General features: G+C 41.3%; 1 protein-coding gene across 1 annotated transcript; it reads right to left on the bottom strand.

The window, feature by feature from the left end:
* Window positions 1-927: 927 nt before the first annotated feature.
* Window positions 928-22,213, bottom strand: LOC121960092 (chondroitin sulfate proteoglycan 4-like). The gene is made up of 22 exons (XM_088070866.1): window positions 22,023-22,213; window positions 18,646-18,809; window positions 16,322-17,425; window positions 15,195-15,605; window positions 14,990-15,111; window positions 14,277-14,385; window positions 12,846-14,171; window positions 11,916-12,008; window positions 11,075-11,572; window positions 10,846-10,992; window positions 10,285-10,470; window positions 9,949-10,131; window positions 9,466-9,642; window positions 9,092-9,293; window positions 8,841-8,972; window positions 7,715-7,890; window positions 7,417-7,612; window positions 7,137-7,308; window positions 6,514-6,898; window positions 5,638-5,790; window positions 4,548-5,129; window positions 928-3,800 (listed from the first exon to the last, which is right to left on the bottom strand). Exons 1-22 carry the CDS (start codon window positions 22,084-22,086, stop codon window positions 2,706-2,708), a joined length of 7,677 nt encoding a protein of 2,558 aa, XP_087926992.1. The 5' UTR covers window positions 22,087-22,213; the 3' UTR covers window positions 928-2,705.
* Window positions 22,214-22,803: the final 590 nt, after the last annotated feature.

Raw genomic sequence — 22,803 nt, 5'->3', positions numbered from 1 at the left:
AATGATAATTCTCGGTTATGATATGCTAAAGATTAGGCTTCTGAGAAAGTATCACAGCATGATTACCTTTTAATAGTGATCATCCCAAAGCACACCTGCATACTAATGATGGTGTTTAACCAGCATCTTGATGCGCCATACCTGTCAGGTGGAGGGATTATTTTGGAGTGCCTACTAACATAGATTTTAACAAGTTTGTGACCAAAATTTGAGATAAATATATCTATTGAGTACATAAAAAAGTAAAAAATAGGAACAAAACAAGGTTCAATTTTGTTCAGTGTAGAGGCACACAAAGTGATTGATTAACACCCCTAACCACCACTATAAAAAGGAGAAGATACCATTTATATGCAACAGCCAGAGTAATTTTTTCAGGATATCATGTATGTATGCTGCAAGTGGTATGATGCATACATGCATCAATATAAACCTTGAAACATGTTTCAAGTACTGACTTTATCCTTTGAAACCTGAGCAAAATGGCTTGATTTCTTTCAAAACATGGGAAGAAGGCAATAAGTAACCTAACAAGAAATGGCATAAAAATTTAGCAATAAATAAGTAAAACATTCAAAGAAAAGGATCTGTAAATAAGCACAACACTGAATAAATAAAAATTTTAAAAAAGAAGAAAAAACCCTTTAAGTGCTAAAAAAAAATAACAATAATTATACAATAATAATAAATAACAATAATAATTTCTTTAACATAATTTCCATTATATACAAATTATAAACATAGTTTTCTGGACATTTTTTTTAATTTCACAGTGTTTTATGTGTTCGGGTACTCAGCTTTTAAAATGTGCACGTACTATAAACATACTGAAGGTCATGATTCCTGATCATCTGATCTCTCTCCTAGTTTATGCTCCACTGACTGTTGATTGCACTTACAGTATGTGTTTAAGATTAACACAGGTAATTCTTTAAGAAATATCTTTTATTAAAAATAAATCTTTCACAGTGCATGGCAAACTGTGGCAGGCATAACAGGGGTCATATGTGACAAAAATGTTGAGGTCAATGGAGAACTAAGGAAGCTACCAGTTTTGAATGGTAAATGTGTAAAGAAACAGAAACAGTGAAATGGCCGCTCATTGCCTAAAGCTGTAACAACAACAAAGGGAATAGCAAAGTGTGCAGAGCAGTGAAAGCGGGGTGAGTGTAAAATAGTTTGCATGCATGAACTTGGAAACTGACAGCATCTTGAGTCACATGTACAAACAGGCAGTATGATCTACCAACGTACATACAAATAACACCTCAGCAGGTGTCAATTACCAGTTCAACAACTTAATATTTGGAGCTAACTTCAGCTACATCAAATCTTTAACAGTTAATATAACAAGCCTTAGCCTGTATTTCACTTCCTTGCTCAGCCACATTTCCAAAATTATAAAACAATAATAACCACAGTTGTAGACGTTAGTTGTGTTCTGTTCTGAGGAATCAGTCAGCAACCTGTGGTTGTGCTTATGTCATTACAGTAAATTTTTGCAAAAACTGAAAAAATCTCAAAAAGGACAATAACAAACTAAGCACTTATAATGGATTGAGTTTGCTTTGAATACTACCTCACACCTTTTATTATTATTTTTGTAGGAATATTTTTTTTTTAAAGTTCATAGCTGGTCAGATAGGTCTTAGCAGACGACTGATGTCTCCTGAACATATGCATACGCGCTTAAGCCTCGTTTCCACACAGTTTTGTTTTGTATTTCAGTGTAGTATACAGAGTACGCCGCTCGAGTTCAACACAAGGAAATGCATCTGTTGTATGGATTGAAAGAAACGTAGCAGCAGAAATGGCAGAAAAGTTCATTTTGAGTGTTTTTCATTGTCTGATGTCATGCAATATGTGTATGGAGCAGTGCAAAGACAAAAACAGGACCAATGATGAATAGAGACAAATAAGTGAGGAAGTTGGCCTGTTTTTGTGTAAACAAGCATAGCACTAAATTCTGGTCTATTTGCATAAGCAGTCTCTGCGGCCCCCTGCCCTTTCTCTATCACGCACTTTTTATTTTTTTTCTTCTTTCCCTTTCCTTCCTTTTTTTTTTGAATCCCAATTTACCTTTTTGTGGAAAGACATGACAGCGTGCATTGGTGCTCCAGCAGCATTCACTTATCGGATCTAGCTGTGTTTAGAGACACAGGGTCAGACTGAACCATTTTGCGCTTTTAAGGGGTGAGAGGGGCCTCAGAGAGTTTCAAATTTTTTTTTTTTGTTTAATTAAAATAACATTCAGTTTTTAATTTGATTTATTTAGCTAGTTGCAGTTTAGTTAGGGCACTAATTACTTTGAAATTAAATGTGAATAACATTACAAGTATGCTACCAATGATAGTTAGCGAAACATGCCATCAAACTTTTCACTTAAATAAAAGTATAAATAAATCTGTAGTATGTTAATCATCTTGTTAGCTAATTTGTTTTTTCCTGTGGCAGAGGGCATATGGTCTGTCCGAAATCTACCACTAAAGTTTCTTCAGTGTACTTGAGACAAGTTACAGAGCAGAAGAAAGAAAAATGAAAGGAGGAGTTTTGCAAACACACTGTAGATCACGGAAGTTCTCATAGGAATAAATGGATTTCTGGTTGACTTGCATACATACACAGAGCGATGTGGAAACAAGGCACCACACACTTCCCATCAAAAACACACCTCTAAGGCACAGTTTTTCTTTGGACCACTCCCATCAAACCCAGTATTGGTTGTCTTTCAGAGTTGGAGTTGGGGACCTGGATCTCAGAGGGGTCTTGAATCCTGCAGTCACATTATCTCTTTCCTTATTGTTACCACCTCTAATATTCCCATCCCCACCTGCTCCATCAGCTTCAAGTGGCCCCCAGAAGGTCATTCCAGGGGCCAGACTCCTTCTCCTGGGACTTATGGGCATCCTGGGTGAGGTCGGGCAGCTTGCTGTGCCCAACGGGGTGACGACCACAGAGGGCATAGCCACGCTCCGCTCCGCCCGGCCCAGATAAGGGCTGCCCTCAGTGGGTAACGCTACCGCAGCGAGCTGCTGGAGGAGCCGCAGCCGGGCTTGTTTCTCTTTGCGGCGGCGGAACACCAGAATCAGAACAACAAGGATTATGATGAGGAGCAAACAGGCCAGTAGTGGCAGGATAATGAGGAGAGGGTCAGCGGCAGGGCGGGGGAGGACCTCAACGTGGACCGGGTGGGTTTCAGGAGGGAGTGCTGGACCGTGTATGTCCGAGACAGAAGGAGCGTGGGGTTTGGGGGCATGACTGTGACCCCCTCCTGCTCCCTCTGCACCGCTGCCTGATCTCCCTCCATGACTGCGTGTGTGGTTCCCCCAGCGGCTGTGAGGCCTCGGCTTGTGCTGCGTCCTGTTGTGGTTCTTAGGTGACAAGATGTGGGGCGGCAAACCCACCCCGGCCTCGCCTAGTGTCGTGGAGGTCCCTCGTCCGCCTCCTCTTCCGGCAGTGGTCTTATTATGTGTCGGGAGACGGGTTGTAGTGTGTTCACGACTTGCACCGTCTGTATTTGAACCGCTTGGACCATGATGCATCTGGTGGTGGGGAAGGATGGTGAAGTGAAGCTCGGCCTTCGCCGGTTGGACGTTTCCAGCCTTTAGCAGGAAGATGAAAGAGTCATTGAGAGGCGTGGCAGGGGCATGGCCTCGAGCTGTTGTTAGTGCTGATTTGTTATTATGCAGCTGGTTGTCACCATCGCTGAGAGTTTCCTCGATGGCGACCCGACCTTGCACCACATCTCTGAATGTGAATGACTTCAGAACCTCTGACGCTCGGTTAGGGTCATAGGTCATCTGCATGCACACAGACACAGACAAAGAGAGGGTGAAATAAAAAATAGATGATTAGACTTAAAGTGACATAAGTTACTGAGGTTTTGGTGATTTTTTTTTTATCGGGTGCATCCACAATGAGCATGGCATGTTCCTTTAAAGGGTTAGTTAACATCAAAACAAATACATATTTTTCCTCTTACCCGCAGTGCTTATTTTCAGATTTTTTGGGGTGTTTTTTGTGTGTTGGAGATATCCGCTGTAGTGATGTCTGCCTTCTCTCATATACATTGGCAGGGTTTCCCAAACATACATTTATTTGTGGATGCCACCACAACAAGAATATCTGCTGACACATATTGATTTTATATTTTTGGAGCTGGAAATTTTATTGTTTTGTTGGAATTTATATATTGTTTTGGTTCTTCATTGTACTGGGAGTGCAGAGTGTACTCTGGGCACAGACGGAGCAGCAGAATGCCAGGTGCAGTGAAAGTGAAACTGTTCATTGTGCTCTGGGATAAAAGCAAAATAAATTTTAGGATTTAAATTTCATATATCCCATCTACAATTTGTAAAACATATCCATGATGCCTTCTAAAAAAATAGCATATTACATAAAATGATTTCAGCACCGTTCCACATATAACCATTGCTGCTGTTCTCAAATGCAGCCATCAAGTTTTAATTCTCTAGATAGTCCACACTGGACTTTGGGTTGAACTGTCCCTTTAAACTATATCAAATGAGTGCTATGAATAGCTTTACCTTGACTAGTTTTCCATGTTTTGGTGGCGACAACACATGAAAGACCGGGTCGGCTCGGCTGATTCTTGCCAGCTCAGAGGCGTCGATCATGGACTTCCCCAGTTTCACAGCGATACCACTGGGCACTCTTACTGGCTCCCTCAAGGAGAGCAGAGGCCGCACAGTCACCTTCACCGTCTGCGCTGTCAAATTTCCATAGTCGACACCAGGTGCCGAGGCTGACACTGAGACTTGGAAGCTGTCCTCTGATTCGCTGAGATCAGTCATGTGATAAACGACACGGCCAAACTGCAGATCTTCATGGCGAAAGGTTGACACTTCCTGGTCGTTGATAGCAATGCGTCCGTGGTGAGGGTGTGTGGTGACGGCGTAGGTGATGTTGGCTGGCCTGCGGCTGTTTGTTTGAGCTGCAAACTGGTTGGTTGTCAGGACCACAGCAGTCCGGCCTTGAACCAGTGACAGGCCAGTGTTGTTCACCATGGAGACGGAGGGCTTTATGACCTCCAAACTAAACAGTTTGTAGAGTGGACGATGATGACCGTCGGTTACGTTGAAGTAGAAAACACCTGTTGAGGGCTCTCCCTGGCAGAGAGAAAACAGAAAGGAGGAATTTAAAAAGCACCAAAAAAGGCAATGAAATACATCTACACAAAGAATGGAAAACAATGGCTATCTCAAAGTCTGGGAAATATTTTTTTTTAAATCTACAGCCTTTGAAAATGTGCTTATTCTTGGTGCATCACTGTCTAAATCATATAAGGTTTTTCTAAGACAAGCAGACTAGACAAATTTCTAATTTTGTACTTTAAATATATATTTGAACAAAGACACAGAGGAGGTCAAAAACACATTTAAAACTCTCATTTTTGGGATTCAACATTTCTGTCTTTGGTGACCCCTACTGGTATTATCAAAACACAATGGTAGACAGCGAGGCATGCCCATTTTTCTACAAGCAAAAACTTTTGCAATCAGTTATATAATTCTATAATCACATACAAATTACACACAAAGGAGCTTCATAGGTTTCCCTACGGCACATACATTTGAAAAAAGGATTCAATTCTCCTTTAGTGGACTGAATCTTCACCTGCTGTGTGAAGTGCAGCCGACCGTGGTTGACGTCGTACTGGGTGAAGGAGGTCACCGGCTCCGGTCTTTCCCCCAGAGTCAGGTAGCCATTGTTGGGTTTACTGATCACAAGGTAGTGCAGCTCCTCTGGAGGGGTGTCATGATCCTCAACCTGAACATATTGGTTGACATTATTGTATTTTACAAGACTCTAAGAGGAGTTTACGTTCACCTAAAGTAAACACATGTTTAAGTGTTGTTCCTACTGGTAAATTATCTCATAAGGCATGCAAAGAAACTTATCTTTTATCCTGAAAATTATCATTTCTTTATAAAAGCCTGTGGAAGGAATTGATTTTATGTCACAATCATTATTATGATATATTGTTATAACTGTGACACGATGACTTTGGGAGGAATACTGTGTATGTTTAACATTATGTTCCTATACTGCCATTAAAAACAACAGGTTTCTGTTAAAACATATACACCTGTACCCAACAATGTTATCTAAACTTATAAATAGCCATCTTGGCTATTTACAACCGAGTGCACATATTCCTGGGTGTCCTAGCAACATCAAAATATGATACACCCACGAACATGTCTAATAAGCTATTCTGCTTAGGTTTATGTACACAGTGTGCATTTAGAAGCTCTATACACCCTGAAAAAACGGAAGCAATACACCAACTAAGTGATAAGCCAATACTGATTCAAGTCCTGTGCTTAACCCTTTCATCAACGTCTTCATAGCTCTTTATACTATGTCCCTAACTTTCTTGCAGTACATTTGTGTTTTTTTTCCCTTAAATTTACCACTTCAGTGTCAAAGAATATCTGAGATTGTCTCACATACTAGTCCTATCTGGTCCTAGTCTTAGCACTGACCCACCTGCAGACTGTCTGGTCCGAGTACGACTCTCTCTCCGACTACCACCTTCATACTTGGGGCTCTGCTCCTGATGAGAGGCGGCTGGTCATTGACTGGCGTCACTGTAATGTTGAACGTCTCTGTCACCGCCAGCCTGTCCTTTGGACGGTGATGAGACACCACATCTGGTGATGACAGGGAGGATGTTGAGGCTGAATAGACAGGGGAATGAGAGGCAGAGGAAGAGGAAAAACCAGACAAGGAAGATGAGGAGGAAGACGGGGAGAGATCCAAAGGCGCCACCCAGGCACGGAAAGTGAAACTGTCACTCGTCGTCTCTGAGTCATCGTGGACGTATGTGATGCCGAACTTGTTTAGTGTGGCCTGGGAAAAGTCAGGTTGGTTCCTGAGAAAAGACAACAATTTAGAGCCACAATAATTATTTACATCATAATCAAGAAGGTTTTTGGTGAATGTTTTTGTTTGAGTCAGCAGTGAATTTTTAACATGTTTTTTTTTACTTTTGTACAGGCTCCACTGAGGTGTACTGTGTTGAAATTATATAATTGTGCTTTGAATTTGATACTCATTTTAATTTCAGTATTCAGTTCATTTATTGAAATACCGAGAAATAAGCCAAGCACCTGGTGAGGTTGTGTCCTCGTATAGACAGAGCGCCATGGTGCGGCAAGGAAATCACGCGGTATAGGATGTGGTGGTCCTTCCTGTGAGGCTCTGGAACTTTCCCGAGGAGATTGGAGGCATCGAGTTTAGACCTGTCAATCGTCACCCTACCCCCCTCAGCCACCACAGCACCTGAATGACAGATAAAAACACCTTAATTGCTCCTCTTAAACTTGCATTCTTCCTGGTACCATAAATATCAAATAATAAAAGAGATTTTTTTGTGCAGTCGCACAGTACCTGCGTTGTTCAGTAGTCTGGTCTTGTGTTGAGGGCTGTCATGGTGTTCGTTGGCCTGGTGGGAGATTAAGATGTTGAAGGTGTGTGGAGGAAGGAAAGCAGGAGGTGAAGATACGGTGAAAGAGAAAGAGTCTGTAGCCGACCATCCCACTGACTGTGGCTTGTTCTGATTGTAGAAGATAACTCCATCGTTCACCTAATAGACAGAGACGAAGAAAATACCAACAAGAAACAGCATAATTTTATTTAAGAAGTAAACAAACTCTTTTGTTTATTGTAAAGACACACATATCCCTACCATGCTTTGTGTGAACGTGGAAATGTTTTGAGTAGAGTTATCTGGCATTCGTTGGACCAGGCTACCAAGTTTAGGAAGAGCAGTCACTGCAAACACCACAGAGTGGTTTCTTTTGATGTCGCTGACATCGTTGGTTACAGCCTGAAGCTCCAGCTCAGAGACTGGTGTCACAGAGCCTTAAAGGTGACAAAGACACGGTAAGAGAGAGGAAAAGCTCACGACAACAGAGAGGAAGCAGTGAATGACTGATTAAACGTAGTATCATCCAGTTTTATCAGCCATACAAGGGCAGATGGGCTAAGAGCAAGGAATGTAAATAAATGAATAAGTGTTGCTGAACACTGGGAGCTGCCAGTCTACCACTGCCTCAATCTATTAATTTGTTTGTGTAACTTTGTTTCTTTGGTGTTTTAAAGATTTAGTTCTGATTCACCTGTCTGTTTTTGAAGTACTAAGCATAATACTGAATAAATGAGACCTGGATCATACTGCAAGATGTGTGAGAATTTGTAAACAGATGTTTTGCTATACTTCTGTTGTTGCCACCTGTGATGCTAATTCATTTTTAAAAAATCTGTTTTTTGGGGTGGATAGCTAAGGAAACGAACTAAGGATAATGATATATACAAAATTAACAAGTACAGTATTAAATGTTACATACAATGAGAATAACAGCTTTACTAATGTAACCTTGACTAAAGAGACGACTGATAGCTGAGTATATTGCCAGTATCAGCCAGGTACTGACTGGGCACAGAGGTAATCTTTGTTGCCTTTTTGTGTAGGCAGAAACATAAAGCAGCAACATAATGCTCAAACTAGTGAGGCCTCCCAGTGTAACTGTTATACAACTGCACTAAATTTAGCTTTACTTGTCAGATTTCATTTTACCAATAATCACAGGAGGAACAGAGCTACAAACTATCAAACATTTTCACTAAAGAATGGAAAGACAATTTAAACAATACATTGATCATACTAAACTTCTAAAAACTTTGTTATAGATGAACAGGCCAGTTTCCTTGAGGAGAGAAACGCCTCTCTCAGATCATCTCCCTCCACCAGTTACTTTAGCTGACGTACGAGTCCAGAGTGTTGAACAAATTGTTTTGTTGTAAAACCCTACCTGGATAGACCTCCAAGGGGTGATTTCTCTCCAGTGTGAGAACCAGAGAGTGGGCAGTTGTGCTGAAAATCTGGCGAGGGGTGAAGTTCACGCCATCGTTCACCTGGAAGTGAAAACCGCCTGATAGAGCGCCTACAAAAGAACAGAGTCAACATCAAGAAAAAAGAGGGGTTATTCCTTCATTTATTCCAGACTCATCTGTTGGTCTAAAAGTCTCGGAAATGATACTTCAAATAGCAAAAAATATTCACCACTGTGCACAAACATCAGCTGTCCAGTCTGTATGTGATTCTGGGTGAAGTTCAGGATGTGTCTGGAGGGGGCGCTCTTCAGGGCGAGGTGGCCGTTGCTGGGCGGGGTGACGATAAACTCCAGCCCCTCAGGGTCAGGAGTGTCCGAGTCCTCCACACTGAGATCATCTGTGGTGATTTCTGTCGCTGAACCCACCCACACCTGAGCAAACAAAAAGGCAATTAACTTTAGCTGAACGAATCATTCAACAAATTGGGAAATGGACATTTTGGTGACGAAGATTAAATGAGGAGAACACTAATGACACTAAAGCCAAAAATGATTAGCTAAGCTTAACGAACATGTCCTATGTATGTATGTTGTCCCTCCCCACCTTCAGACCCTTGTTGGTTATAACAACAGGAGTCTCATCATCGACAGGTATGACACTGATGTGAGCGGTGCAGGGCAGACTGTGCTTCCTGATTTCTGTCTGATTGGCCACAATGGTAAAGTTGTCACTCAGTGTGTCGCTGCCGTCATGGATGTAGGAGATGTACTCACGTTCCACCTGCAAAGACAAGTGAGTTTGAAAAGATTCATGTCGAGAACAAAATCTAGCACTTCCCTAATCACAAAGCACCTGGCAAAACAACAGTAAACATGTTATCGCACAGAAACGAGTGTTTCCAGTTTAACTAAATGCAAAAATCTGTCAGATATCGAGTTTGATTTCCCAGTCATAAAGCAGTCACTAGGTGGGTTTCTATTACAGATCTGCGCAAAACTTAAGCAATATTTTCGAGATGTCGATAAAACACAATTATTATTACTTTTTCTAAGATTTACAAAAATTACAATTTCAAAGAAGTCAAACCTCAGTGTGAGTGAAAGCAGTGATGGGCATCCCCGGGATGCGGCTGTGCTCCAGGTGTCCGTGTCGCGGTGGAACGATGACCTGGTACAAGAAGTTCATCCCTGAGAAGTGATGACTGGCCACCTTGATGATGTCAGAGGTCAGCGGCAGGGATGACCCCTCATCAAGAGTCAAGTCAGACACCTACAGAACCAGTGACAGTAATGATTGGCTGAATGAAAAAGTTGGCTACCTGATCAATTGTTTCTTCCTTTGGTTGGCAAAATTAATTTATTACCATTTCCATACCATTCTTTCCTTTTTTTAAGGTCATCTAATGTCTAGACATTTTTTTACCTGTAGAGGGAGCAGCATAGGAATGATGTCAATCTCCAGTCTGATAGGTCCGACCTTTGTGACCCCGTTGGTTGCCTCCAACAGAACAGAGTCTTTGGTGCGTCCGGCAGCCTGCTGATGGTAGATGATCAATCCCTGGTTGAGGTCCTCCTGTGTAAAGGAAGTTGTTGTCTGCTCTGTGATGCCCTACATGAAGGAGTAGAGCAGAAACTTAAAAAGTGCTGCTTCTGAATGAATCATTTGGCTCTTTAATCCCTTCAGACCTGGATCAACAACAGTTAAATTAGAGGTTTAAAAATCTTAACTTTGGAACAGTGTGGGGCCCGGCAATCTCATCAAACAATCCTCCAACTGTCACCACATTCTGATTCAAATGTTACTCTGAATGGTGCATAGAAATATCTGACATAACATTTCTTAACTGAGCTATGCCCACTTAAAACAAGAGAGAAAAATGAGGAGTAAAATATAAAGAAATGTCAAATCTCATGTGAAATAAGCTTTTGGGCAGTTGGTAAACATATTCGAGCAACTTTCTGCGCTTGTCAGCTTTAAACCTACAGTTGGCTGTACTTGATAGACGTGCTGCTGTCCTTCATTTTTGTTCAGGGGATTGTTGTCGGGGGGAATCTGCTGAAGGATGCCCAGAGCAGGAGGACTCTGGACGGTAAAAACTATCTCTGAGGGCTTGCTGTCTTCATGAACCACCTGTTCAAACAACACATACAAATACAAGCTTAAAAGTGACCACATAATCAATAAGTTATATACTAATGGTTTATTGGCTTACCTCTAAGTGCTCTTTGCTTATTGAGACATTCTGTCCCTCCTCCACCACCACTGGATGGTTACTTATGACCGTTGGCGGCCTCTGGTGACTCTCCAGGTAGATTTTCACTGTCACTCCGATGTCCAGATGTACCTCCCTCCTCCCTCTGTCCAGTCGGCTCTCTGTGCTCTTCTCCCTCGCTCTTGCCGTCACATTGAACCCATCTGACAACTCATTGCTGCCGTCATGGTGATACACCAGGCGCCCCAGCACCAAATCTTGCTGGGTGAATATTGAAATTGCATCTGCTTTTGTTACAGTCTTGTAATCTCCATCATTAAAGCAGAGCACACCGTGTTTGGGCGGAAGGAAGACCTCAAATGTCACTTCCTGTGGGTCTCGGATATCGAGGTTGCTGAAGATGCTGAGGTTAGCCGAGGTCACGGTTGTGATCCCATCTCGCTGGGCCATGAGGCCCGTGTTGTTCTCGACCTGGAGGTAAGGATCCTGGGCCATCACCTGCATCAGGTGGTTACACAACAGACAGCAGTCAGCAAACACATTATGCTTACTTAATTTTCACACTAAAAACGTTTTTTGCTGAAATTACCATCAAGTGATTTGTAGAAGGGGCTATAATTAATCTGTTAAAGTAACCATTACACACACATTTTAAACTACTTTTAAAAACCTGAAAATATAAGTACGAAACCAACTTAAAGATGGAGTAGGCTACTCTGGCCAAAGATAGTTAGATTGTTGATGTTTGTGGAGGGGCCTTGTATTTCAATGACCAATCAGCAATGACATTTACCAGCACCTCTGTAAAATATACATAAATAGATAAAGGCATTATAATCACCTCCAGTAGTGTTGAAACATAATGTTTCCCATCTGTTACGAAAAGCACAAAACGCCCAAAACTCACTCCTCTGTGGACAAACAACACTTTTTTCTGCAAGGAGAAGAAAGAAGAGGAGGTGATGACAGAAGAGGTTAAAGCGTTAGCATGCATTATAAATACATTTACAAACTAAAGAAACACCTGAATTTCTCCTTGCGACAGAATATCTAGAGGTCGAAGCTGCATCCTACAATTTCTGCAACTTTCCAAAACTGACAATGTGACACCCATGTTCATTTCACTATTGGGTCTTATCAGTAACAACATGTCCAGTCAAACATTACAGCTAGGTCTACATACGTCTGTAATTTTATTCTTCTTTCCCACCATAGCTTCTTTCTCCGATTAGTAATGCTCCCAGAACTGCCTTAATATGTCACTGTATTTTCTTTGCAACGGCTACAGATTTGTTTTCCTTTTCGTTGCTCGCCTTATACTCATTCATTTCAGTAACACTTCCACTGTGTCGTTGGTCCAAGCAAATAAATCTCTGGTCTTATTTTTTGTCATGTCCTTTGTATTTTCTGTAACTAAGCATAACCATCGCAGAGTAGACAATCTGCTTCCTGTTTACACTGGCATGTGCATGCCCAATGTATGTGAATGGTCATGGGATGGTCATTTTTAGGCACGTTAGTATAGACCAAGATTATTTTTGAAACAGTACTATAATACTTGTGTGTACAGAAATAGTTTTCAAACTTAATAGTGCAGAATGAAGAAGTTCCAAAGCTTTCAGACTATTTTGTGATCAGTAAGATAATGAAGAACACATGTGGGTCATTGACATCATGACACAGAAACATCTGAAGACTAGTCTCTGCATTCATGTTTCTAAATATTCTCCTATGTGATGACAAAGAAAATTCACAGATAAATGGTGCACACCTGCTCGAGGTCACGCTGTGTGAACTCGTACAGTTTGTGACTGGTATCACTGGCCAGCACTAAATCTCCCATGGGAATCCCCCTCCGTGTGTACACCAACCAACTGTCCTCAAAGTCAGAGTCATCATCCCGGTAACGAAGGTCATTCAACGTCACCAGCCTCTGCCCATCGCGGGCCACGTGGAAAACTTTATCAACAACCCTGACAGGTCTCTGATCGTTGACAAGCTGCACAGAGATATTGAAGGTGTGTTCAGCCGTGTTTCTGTCCTCCTTCTTGATGTTGCGTTTGTGAGGTTTGTAAACCATCATTTGAAAAGTGAAGGAATCCTGCTTTGTCTCGCTGTCATCATGAACGTACATGATCCTCTCCTCGATGATATCTCGATTTGTGAATGCCACAATGTTATCATTAATGGAAGTTGAGTTGGAGAGGTTGATCCTCCTTATCTGTCCGTGCTTGGGGCTCACCATGATACTGTAGTGAACCTCACGATTACTTGCTGTGTGAGTGAACAGGACATCTTTGCTGATGACTTTACTTCCTCCTTCCAGGATTGAAAGGCCCTTGTTGACAACAGTGATTGCGCTCGACTCTGCCTTGATGTTGATTCTGAAGTCGTAAGCTGTTGAGTTTGCGTGCATCGAAAACACCTGAAAGCTGAACGTGTCTCTTGTGTCGTCGTTCAGCTTGTTGAGAAGCTCGTACTTCAGCAAGCCATCTGTGATATTCTTTTGGCTGAAGTTTGAGTTTCTTTGTAGAACTTTGTTGTCGAGAAACAGCTGCCCTTTCTTTGGTACTGTTAGGAGCCTGAAGAAGAGGTCACTCTCGTTGAGTTTAACCCCCTTAGAAACCACATGGAGTTCCTCTGGAGTGATAATAGCAGTCTGAACACCGTTGATCTCCATCTTGCTGCGTGTGACCTTGAAGTGGATCCAGCGTACCACAATGGGGAAAACAACCTCCTCTGTAGCATTAAAACCAATGCTAATTCTACATTTGAAGTGATCAGTGATGTTTTGAGTCTGAAGACCGTGGTAAGTGCTGAGGTATCGGATCCGTTCTTTTTCTAGAAGATTCTGAGAAAAGGAAGTTGTCGGTTTCCATTCTCCACTTGAGTGCAACCGCTGGACCTCACCATATTTTGGTAACTCTGTGATGTCATAGCGGATTTCCACCGCTTGATCATCCACGTTAACTTGCACAGCAAGGTGAGTGGTTGTAATGATGAAAGACCCGCCTTGGTTCACCTCCAGTCCGGTGTTATTCACCAGTTTGTGTTCGAGGGGCACTGCTATAATCCTCAAAACTACTGTGTTGCTCAACTGTGGAAAGGAGAAGGAATAAGAACAACAGATGAGATGAAGGGAGAGGAAATACGGGAGGACAAGAGAATGAAGGGAGAGGATAATCAGGACTACATTACTTACCTTCAGCCCATCGCTAACCCTGAGTGCTAGTCGGGAGGTGGAGACCCCACTGTGAACAAAGCTGATCTTACCCTCCTCCAGGTCATTCAGAGAGAACAGGTTAATGGCCCTGGAAGGTAGATACAACCCTGTTAATGGTTTGTTACTAACTCTGCACATTGGGGTTAGGAAAAACCCTGATTTAAAACACTGACCCTAAGAAACCATCAGTGCACCACCACCAGTACAAGACAAAAACACTTGCATGGCAGTTACAGTGGGACGAACTAGACTCGTTGTCCAGCTGTATATACAGTCACTGGGTGCATCAAGGTAACAAAAGTGGCTTAGACTAAATGTGTTAGGTTTAAACCTTATCAAAATATAGAGACCATAAATGTGTAGTGCAATTCTCTAGATCATTTTGATGAATTTGTCAGTTCCAGTATTTATAGTTTACTGTATAGTGCAGTATTTTTGCGTTGCAAAAAAATTGCCCAATAGTTTCTAGTTTTGTACCAGCAGATTAACACTTTAAGTGCTGCAGTCTACAATTAGCTCATGTTTTTTTAGCCTGCATTTCGCAGTGTATTTTTGCTTGGAACATTTTGTTTGATTTGGATAAAGACTGTTTTATTTTAACATTTAACCTCAGCCACTGCTCCAACAGATACACAACTGGTTGTAAGAAGATTTGCAAGGCGCTGTAATGTCTTACAAGCCGTAGTACAAACCTGCCAGGGTAATCTTGGTGCTCGAGGTTTCCAGCCTCAGTTTTGAGGTTTCCCAAAGAGCTGAACAGCAGCTCTGCAGGGTTGCTGTCAGGGTCCGACACCCTCAGCACATCTGTTGTCAGCTAGAGAAATTGTGTTTGTATTAAATTTCAAGTTATACTTAACACACTTAGACATAGCATCCAAGCATTCTTCAGTGACGTACCTTTCGTTTAGAATTCTCTAGCAGAGTGAAAATTTTCCCCTCCGGCAGGCTGAGCACAGGTGCATCATTAACAGGACTGATGCTAATATCAAACCGATGTAGCCGGTTACCCTTCAGAAACGCAGGAAGCTCCTTCTTGCTGCTGGAGAAGACTGAAAACATGAAGAAGTCATGCTCGTCCTCTGACCCACTGTGAACGTAGATTACTCGGCCCTGCCACAGGTCCAGCATACTGAAAGTTCGGTCCGCCTCTTCTGCTTTTATTGTGATAGTTCTCTCCTGCCCCACGCCCATCGTCACATCAGGGTCATGACTGTGGTCCAGCCGGAGTTGGCCGTGGACAGGCTGACCCTCGATGCGGAACATCAACTGGGATGGATGAATGCCCAATTTCCGAAAATCCAGATTTACCTAGAGGGGAGTGAAAAACTTACATGTTGGTGCTATTATGTGAAAATGCCATGTTTTTTTTACTGGCGTTTATGTATGAGACACTCCCCCCAAGATTTTTGCAATGTTGTGATTGCAACAATGAACACAAATTCAGCCAATCCCCGTTAATTGTGTGCAATTCTGTCCAATCACTACAACTTTAACGCAAATTTGGCTATTTAGATCAGCTGAAGTCTCATTTCATTGTAAAGCTGTGCACAGGGTATTGACATGCTCAGCCCCTCTCTCTCCCTTCATTTGTCATGAGACTACTGCTGCAGGAGCAGAGCTCTTTGCCTTGGACAGAGTCACACACACACACACACACACACACACACACACACACACACACACACACACAGTGACAGGGCTAACTGTTAGCATCACATGGCTAGCATTACTCAATGGTTATTAACAGATTCAACTGTAGAGTCGAGCCATTTCAGTGTATGATTAAAGGCTTGGTGTTAACCTCTGCTGGAAGGGGGGTGGGCAAGCAGCAAAATATGACAAATAGGGATCACCCTGTGCTGTGTTAGCCTGTGCTAACCTCACAGAGACTGAGGGAGAGCACCTCACAGAGATCGTCCTTTGGCGCTGCGTCAGATGGCTGCAACAGCTGACTGACCGTGATTGGCTGTTGCTGCAATCATCACAAACAGAAAAACAGAAGAGCAGGAAACAATAGATCCTACCCTCATGTGTTTGGGCTCCAGCGGTGCTCGGCCTCCCTCCGCAACTTCGAGCTTTCTCAGCAACAAAAAGTTAGGGTTCTTCTTATTGTTGGTAATTGGTCGTGTGGTTGTAACATCAAACTCAGGACGATGTGTCGGGCTGGTGGTGGTCACTGCGTCTGAAGCCTGCCCTGTCCTACATCCCACAGTGATGTCCTTGGTGACGCCAGCATGGGGTAGTCCTGTTCTTTGAGTGTTCACCCTGATTTCCCGGAGGCAACCTTTAAACGAGCCTCCTCGTCCAGGCACAGATGATATCAGCCCAGCTCGCCTTGCCTCACTCCAGGCTTCCTCGTTCAGCCCTCCGAGGAGGAGAGGCCCTTTGAGCTGGATGACCTGGAGCTCCAGACTCAGCGTTGCCCTGACCAACTCCTGCCCCACCTTCAGCTGGACGCTGTTTGGCAGCAGGTGCAGCTGGATGGGGTACCAGGTGTGGTTGTTGTGAACATGTGTTAGAGAACGCAACTCAGTCTTACTCCCCTCTCCATTTCCAACTGTTGCCAACATGTTACCATCTCTGATCTCTATTGCAACAAACCCTCCCTGGTTGCCAGAGCTGTACAGGACCATGCCGTCTTCTCCTCTTGCAGAGGGGTACAATTCACATTCAAACACCCCCTCCTGTGGGCCCTCCCACGGCGGCAGAGCAATAAAGGCTTTAGAGCTGAAAAAACTCACAGAATCTTCTTCTGTTGCAGAAAACTGCGAACTACAGCCTAGAGATACCTCGTGGACGCTCTTGTACCCAGAATAAGGCCTTAAGCTGGACAACAGGTTATGCTCATTGAACACAACTTCATCAACGCAACCTCTAAACCCAGTGGAAATGTTGAGTAGATAGGGATGGTTCAATCCGGCTGTCCCGCCAACATATAGCCCGTCCTCGACACTGAGCTCCAGATCTGGTCCTGGCATACGGAGGCTGGTGTGAGAGTTTCGGTCCACGGTCATGTTGACAGAATGGTGGTTGTGGGTCAGCTCCATGGAGTGCCATGCCAAGTCGCTGAGATGGATGCCTTTTTCTGAGCGCAGTGAACGCTCACCTGAGCCCAGGTCCAGACGTACCTGAATGGGATGAAGGGGGAGGCGAGGAGAGTGAGGAATAGAGAAACAAAAGGAGATAATTTTGATACATTAAGTCTTCTACTTTTTTGAAGCCAAAACTAACCACACTGGAAACAGAATCAAGGGTGTTGACTGTAGTTCAAAGGATTGGGCTATTCCACACAAATGCAACCAAACTATTTCATGGGCAGCTCCCTTGCAATGTAGTTTTCATTAAACCTTTGCGGTCTTCTCTCTTAATGTTGGTCATGATGGAACTTGTTCTGAAAGTACCGGGGGGGATATTTTTTTTTTCTCTCTGCAAGCAATCCGACACCAAGCTGTGTGTGTTCAGACCTCTCTCTCTGTCTCTCCTCAGGATTATTAATGGCAATATGTATGAGCTAATATGGCCCGAGGGTCAAATATTTTCTCTTGATTTGAAGGCGTTAAGTGTCTTTAAGAAAATGCCTCCAGATACTTTCACATATTTGTATGATATTACTAAAAACCAAATGGTCAAAGAGAAAGTTGTCACAACATTTGTGTTCTTTAGAAATAAACACTTCCTGTCATTTGCTTTAGACAAGCATGCAACTATGTGCTTGAACCAACTATGGGTCTCCAAAGCTTTACAGGGAGTTGAGTCCTGCGTGATTTTAAAGGGTGTAAGGAAACGGTTTTTGAGAATGTACAGCAAGATTTTACCTCAGCATTTGTTTTTAAATTCTGACTATTTTTCAAGATAGAAAAAACTGACAGAATAAGGGCACAGTGAAAAACCTAAACATAAGCTATGTCACAAAGCCTTCACTCTTTACTTAACAGCCCCGTCTTGCAGTTATAAAAAAGCAAACAGAAAAATTGTTGGAAAAATACAAAAACTTAAAAGACTAATTTTGTCACATATGAAGCTTATTAAGTATGTTTGATTGTTAAAAATAAGAATTTATATGGATATAGATATATAGCATTTCTAAAAAATGACAGGAAAACTCATCTTTAATGCAATAATCACAGGAAATGCTGTTAAAATCCATCCAAGTCACTCATACACAAGCTTCCTGCAGTTATTTCATTCAGTATTTGGGCTCGTTATTTATCAGCTGTTTTGTACTGATATTAAAAGGTACTGAATATTATATGAAATAGCCATAAAATATGCCACTTAGTCAGTTTACTCAAAGATAGAAATGGGGTCCTTTGACGAACAAAGGTTGGGAACAACTGCTGTAGCCTACCTGCAGGCGCCCAGAGACCAGCTCCAGCAGCAAGAAGTCTCTGCGTCCGGCTGCCAAAAACAGCATCCCTGCCTCACTGGAGGTTCGAAATCGTACGTGGAGCAACGTCTGAATGGACGCCTCCGATGTCCGCAGGTGGATGTATCCATCACCATAGAAAGACACTGTGAAAATGAATGAGAAGAGAATGAGAAATTGAGCTTTTGTCAAAGTGGTTTGCAATGAGAAAACAATTGGTGGTCAGAAAACAACTTTTGGTTTTGACAAAAATAATGTTGTCAGTATACTAAAACACCCCAAAAAATTAGGTGAACATTTGGTGACCTCCCAGCAAAGGTTTTTTCACTTACTCTGTATTGACTGGTTTGTTAATGTGGTGTCTGCTCTCTACTTTACACCTGCTATCTGAATTCAATTAATGACAACTAATGCATTCTGAAGCGGGACAGACGCAAATGTTCAGATGCCAATTAGACCTCACTGGTGACCCAAATGACGCAGTCTAGACATTTAGTTGTACAAGCATTTCTCAGTTGCTCTAAAAGCATATACGTACACTATCAGTAATTTGCATAAAGCTTAAGGGGTGCTGTTTTTTTTAAAGCACATACGTATAGCTGACTCATATAGGGAAACCATGATCCAAATGTAAATAAAAAATGTGTGAATTACTGTTTTTAAATTAATTCATGACCACTGAACATTGTTCCAATATGTTTGTTTGTATGCCAGTGTACCCACCACTCCCAGCTGTGAATAAAAAAACAGTAAAGCAGTGTTGATTTTAATCGATTCGACCTACAAAGCAGCCGTAGTGGAGCACTCTGTGACAATGACTGTCAATTTGTGGAAAAAGAAACACAGCAAACAGAGGTCAAATAGTGTGTGTGTGTGTGGTTGGGTAAGGCTGACACTCTGAAAACTCTCTTAAACGGTCCGGCAGTATTAAGTGGCAGTGAGACTGAGCACAACATAGAAATGAAAGAAGTATTTCAATAATTCCAATAAAAACGTATTTAAAAAAAAAAACCCAACAAAAACACAGAAATTGTTTAATACAACAAACTCGCTCCAATTTCACTTATCACAATACAAAGAATTAATTGGCCTGATGGGGATAAAAAAAAAAAATGAAGCCAAAACATTTTATGAACAATTTACTCTCAAAAGCTGTGGCGTACAGCTCAACAATTCTACAGTGTAATTACACGACAGCCAATAATTTACCCTTCCACATCACAAAGAAAAAAGCCAGACAGCAACACAAGCAAGACTTTTGCCTAAAGGGAAATTATAACCATTTAGCATTAATATTGTGTTTCTGGCAGGTGGTTAAAGCATTTGTCAGCATTGTGAATTTATTTGTAAAATTACAGTTTTTGTTGACTGACAGTTTTGGAAAATGTTGGTTAACATCCAATATGAATCAAAGACTTTTCTTCTTATACAAAATTGCTTTTAAAAACAGAATACAATTGGGGGAAAAACTATTTTACATCAGTTCTGTGATTCATATTTTTTTTCCTTTTGTGTTAATTTCATGTCAAGGATGGTGTCAGCATAGTGCATAATGTCTTATCATATTATTGCCTTTATATCTTTTATAAACTCTGGTTGAAAATTGTCTGCCAAAAACAAAAAAAAAAAGTTTATTAACAAGGCTATTATCACAGCATGTGTTATAAGACTGGTCCCAGTGAGAATTACTCAGTCAGCAGACTGGCCCAGCATGCCGCTCTACATAAAGCCTATAAGCCCGCTGTCAGTATAACCCGTGCCTGTCCATCTCTTTCTAATCTGCCTCGATGATACCCGTGAACATTGGATTATTAGTAATCTTCCTTGAATGTGAGTGCAGGTCTATAATGTGCTGTCATGAGCAGGTGCAGGTGTAAGGATAGATGCAATTCTGATGGCCCTGAAATATTACTCCTGCACATGCAGCAACTTGTGTTAGGAGACGTTCATATTTCAGTGGCAATGACATATTTTAGATAAGAATTGTTTTGTTTGAGACATCGTCCACTGACAGAGCTCATTTATCTCTCAGGAGTCTTTTAAAACCAAGTTTTTATGGTGAATGAAGTCTGTGTGTGAACTTAAAAACAAGTATAAAATGTTAATTTTTACACTTGGAGTAAAATGAATATCGATTTTGCTGTGGGGAATGAAATGAAGGAGCAAATTGATGATATGGTTTTGTTATTTTAAGCAAATTGCATCCCTAAAAAAATTGGTAGAGAGTATGACATCAGATCAGATGTGCCCATGTTCCTGTGAAAAACATAAGTAATTGCAAGCATCGAACCAAAATATAATCCATTATCGTGCAGCACATTGCCATATGTCTGCAGGCAATATTAAACTGGATTAAACATTAAGCTGACAACTGTCACAGACACTTTTTAACATTAGGAGCCACTACAGGTGAAAACTTTAGCTTTAATGCTCCCATATCTTCTTTCAGACAAGTGGAATGAAAAGTCAAAATTAATGTTTGGTTATTTATTTTAGTTCAGATTTCTTTTTCTGGAAACAAATGCAAAAAGTGCATATGTAATTAGATAATGCCTTATTTGCACCCATTTCAGAAAACTTGTAGTGCAAAAAGTTTCATGCCAATATCATTAGTTAATTTTTTTTTACCACACACACTTCTAGTGTCTTATTTTTGGTCTAAAAAATCATGGAAGTTAACATTACATCCATTTTTTTCACAAAGGTTTTCTTTTTGTTCATAAATAATTCATAGTCTTATTTATGTAACATTTTATTATTAAAAACATAGTAAAAATGCTTTTTTTCTGCTTTGTTTTTAATAGTTGCTGAAAGTATTTTCTGATTTATGGAGAAAGAGATAAAAAGAGATATCCAAAATTCCCTTTGAAAAACCCTTAAACTGTAATGTGTTGACAAAATGGAAGAATTTTGAAAGAAAGAATTTTGAACCAGGTTTTGAAAATGTATGCAAATTAGGGCATTTTTAATTATATGTCTCATGTGCATAAAACAATTAAACACATCAAACTTGATGAAAAACTCATCTCCATGTAAGTAATGAGCTAGGGAAATTGATCATATCAATTAATTAAAAGTTTTACCTTTTTCACCAAGGTTTTCCAAATAATACAATACCACTATCTTCTATATAGATTGATTAAAAGGGGATGGGATTCCACAGCTCATGTGTGAATGTGTAAAGTTAACCATAATACTGGTAAACAACCATTTTAAACTATTGTTTTGCACACTTTTATAAAGCATTACCAGCTCTGTTATGTCAATGCAACAAATCATTCAACTACAATGTTGCAGTTTGAACTTCTGCATCACACAGTGAAGGGAAAAATGATTTTGTCTCCTCCGCAGCGCCTTACCTCCATAAACGTGTCCTGCAGACATCAGCAGGAACAGAAACAGATCAGCCACAAAAGTCCCCATTGTTAGTTCAGCCCTGATAATCTAACTTGCATTTAGTGAAAAGCAACATCTGGCTGCTTCATTGTGTCTTCCACTGTCATTACTGCACAGCGCTGGAACTCATTTTCACCACTGACAACTCCAGACAGTCTCTTGCTGCTGTGCTGGCTTTGGCTTACAGACAAAAAAAATGTACCTGTGCCTGTGGGCAGTGAGGTGGAGCTCCACCCTCTGATCCTCCCCTTGGTTCGGTAGTGCTTAGTACCAAACATGAACACAAGAGGGAGGCATCATAACACAGAGACAGAGAGTACTGAAAGTACAGCAGATTGTCTGTTTTTCTGTTTATGGGGAAACTCAGACTGGAACTTGATAACTTGTTTGACTATTGAAGATATAGATGAGAAACATGAGCACATCCTTAGTTTAACCCTTTGCAACCTCTCTTATCCTACAGCAAGAGTAATAACAAGGGAACTGTCGGCCCCCATCATCGTCGTCTTTCAAAAATAAGTATAGTGTTCAGTGTAACTTGAGTTGACTTGAGGTCTATTTTAACTTTAAAACTATACTATGCAACATTTAGTTTAAAAAATCAAAAACTCATAAGAAATAACTCCTCGAAATCATCAATTATGACCTACTAGAAGTGTAAAAAAAAATAGCAACCAGATGTCAGACCATAGGCAGCATGCATCCTGGAGGAATCTACAAAAATTGTGGACACAGCACCAAAAA

This window comes from Plectropomus leopardus, chromosome 20, assembly GCF_026936395.1.
Source record: "Plectropomus leopardus strain MGB_pleo_1.0 chromosome 20, ASM2693639v1, whole genome shotgun sequence".
Lineage (NCBI taxonomy): Eukaryota > Metazoa > Chordata > Actinopteri > Perciformes > Serranidae > Plectropomus > Plectropomus leopardus.
Note: the sequence above shows the minus strand (reverse complement) of the source record. Positions and strands in the feature narration are given on the sequence as shown.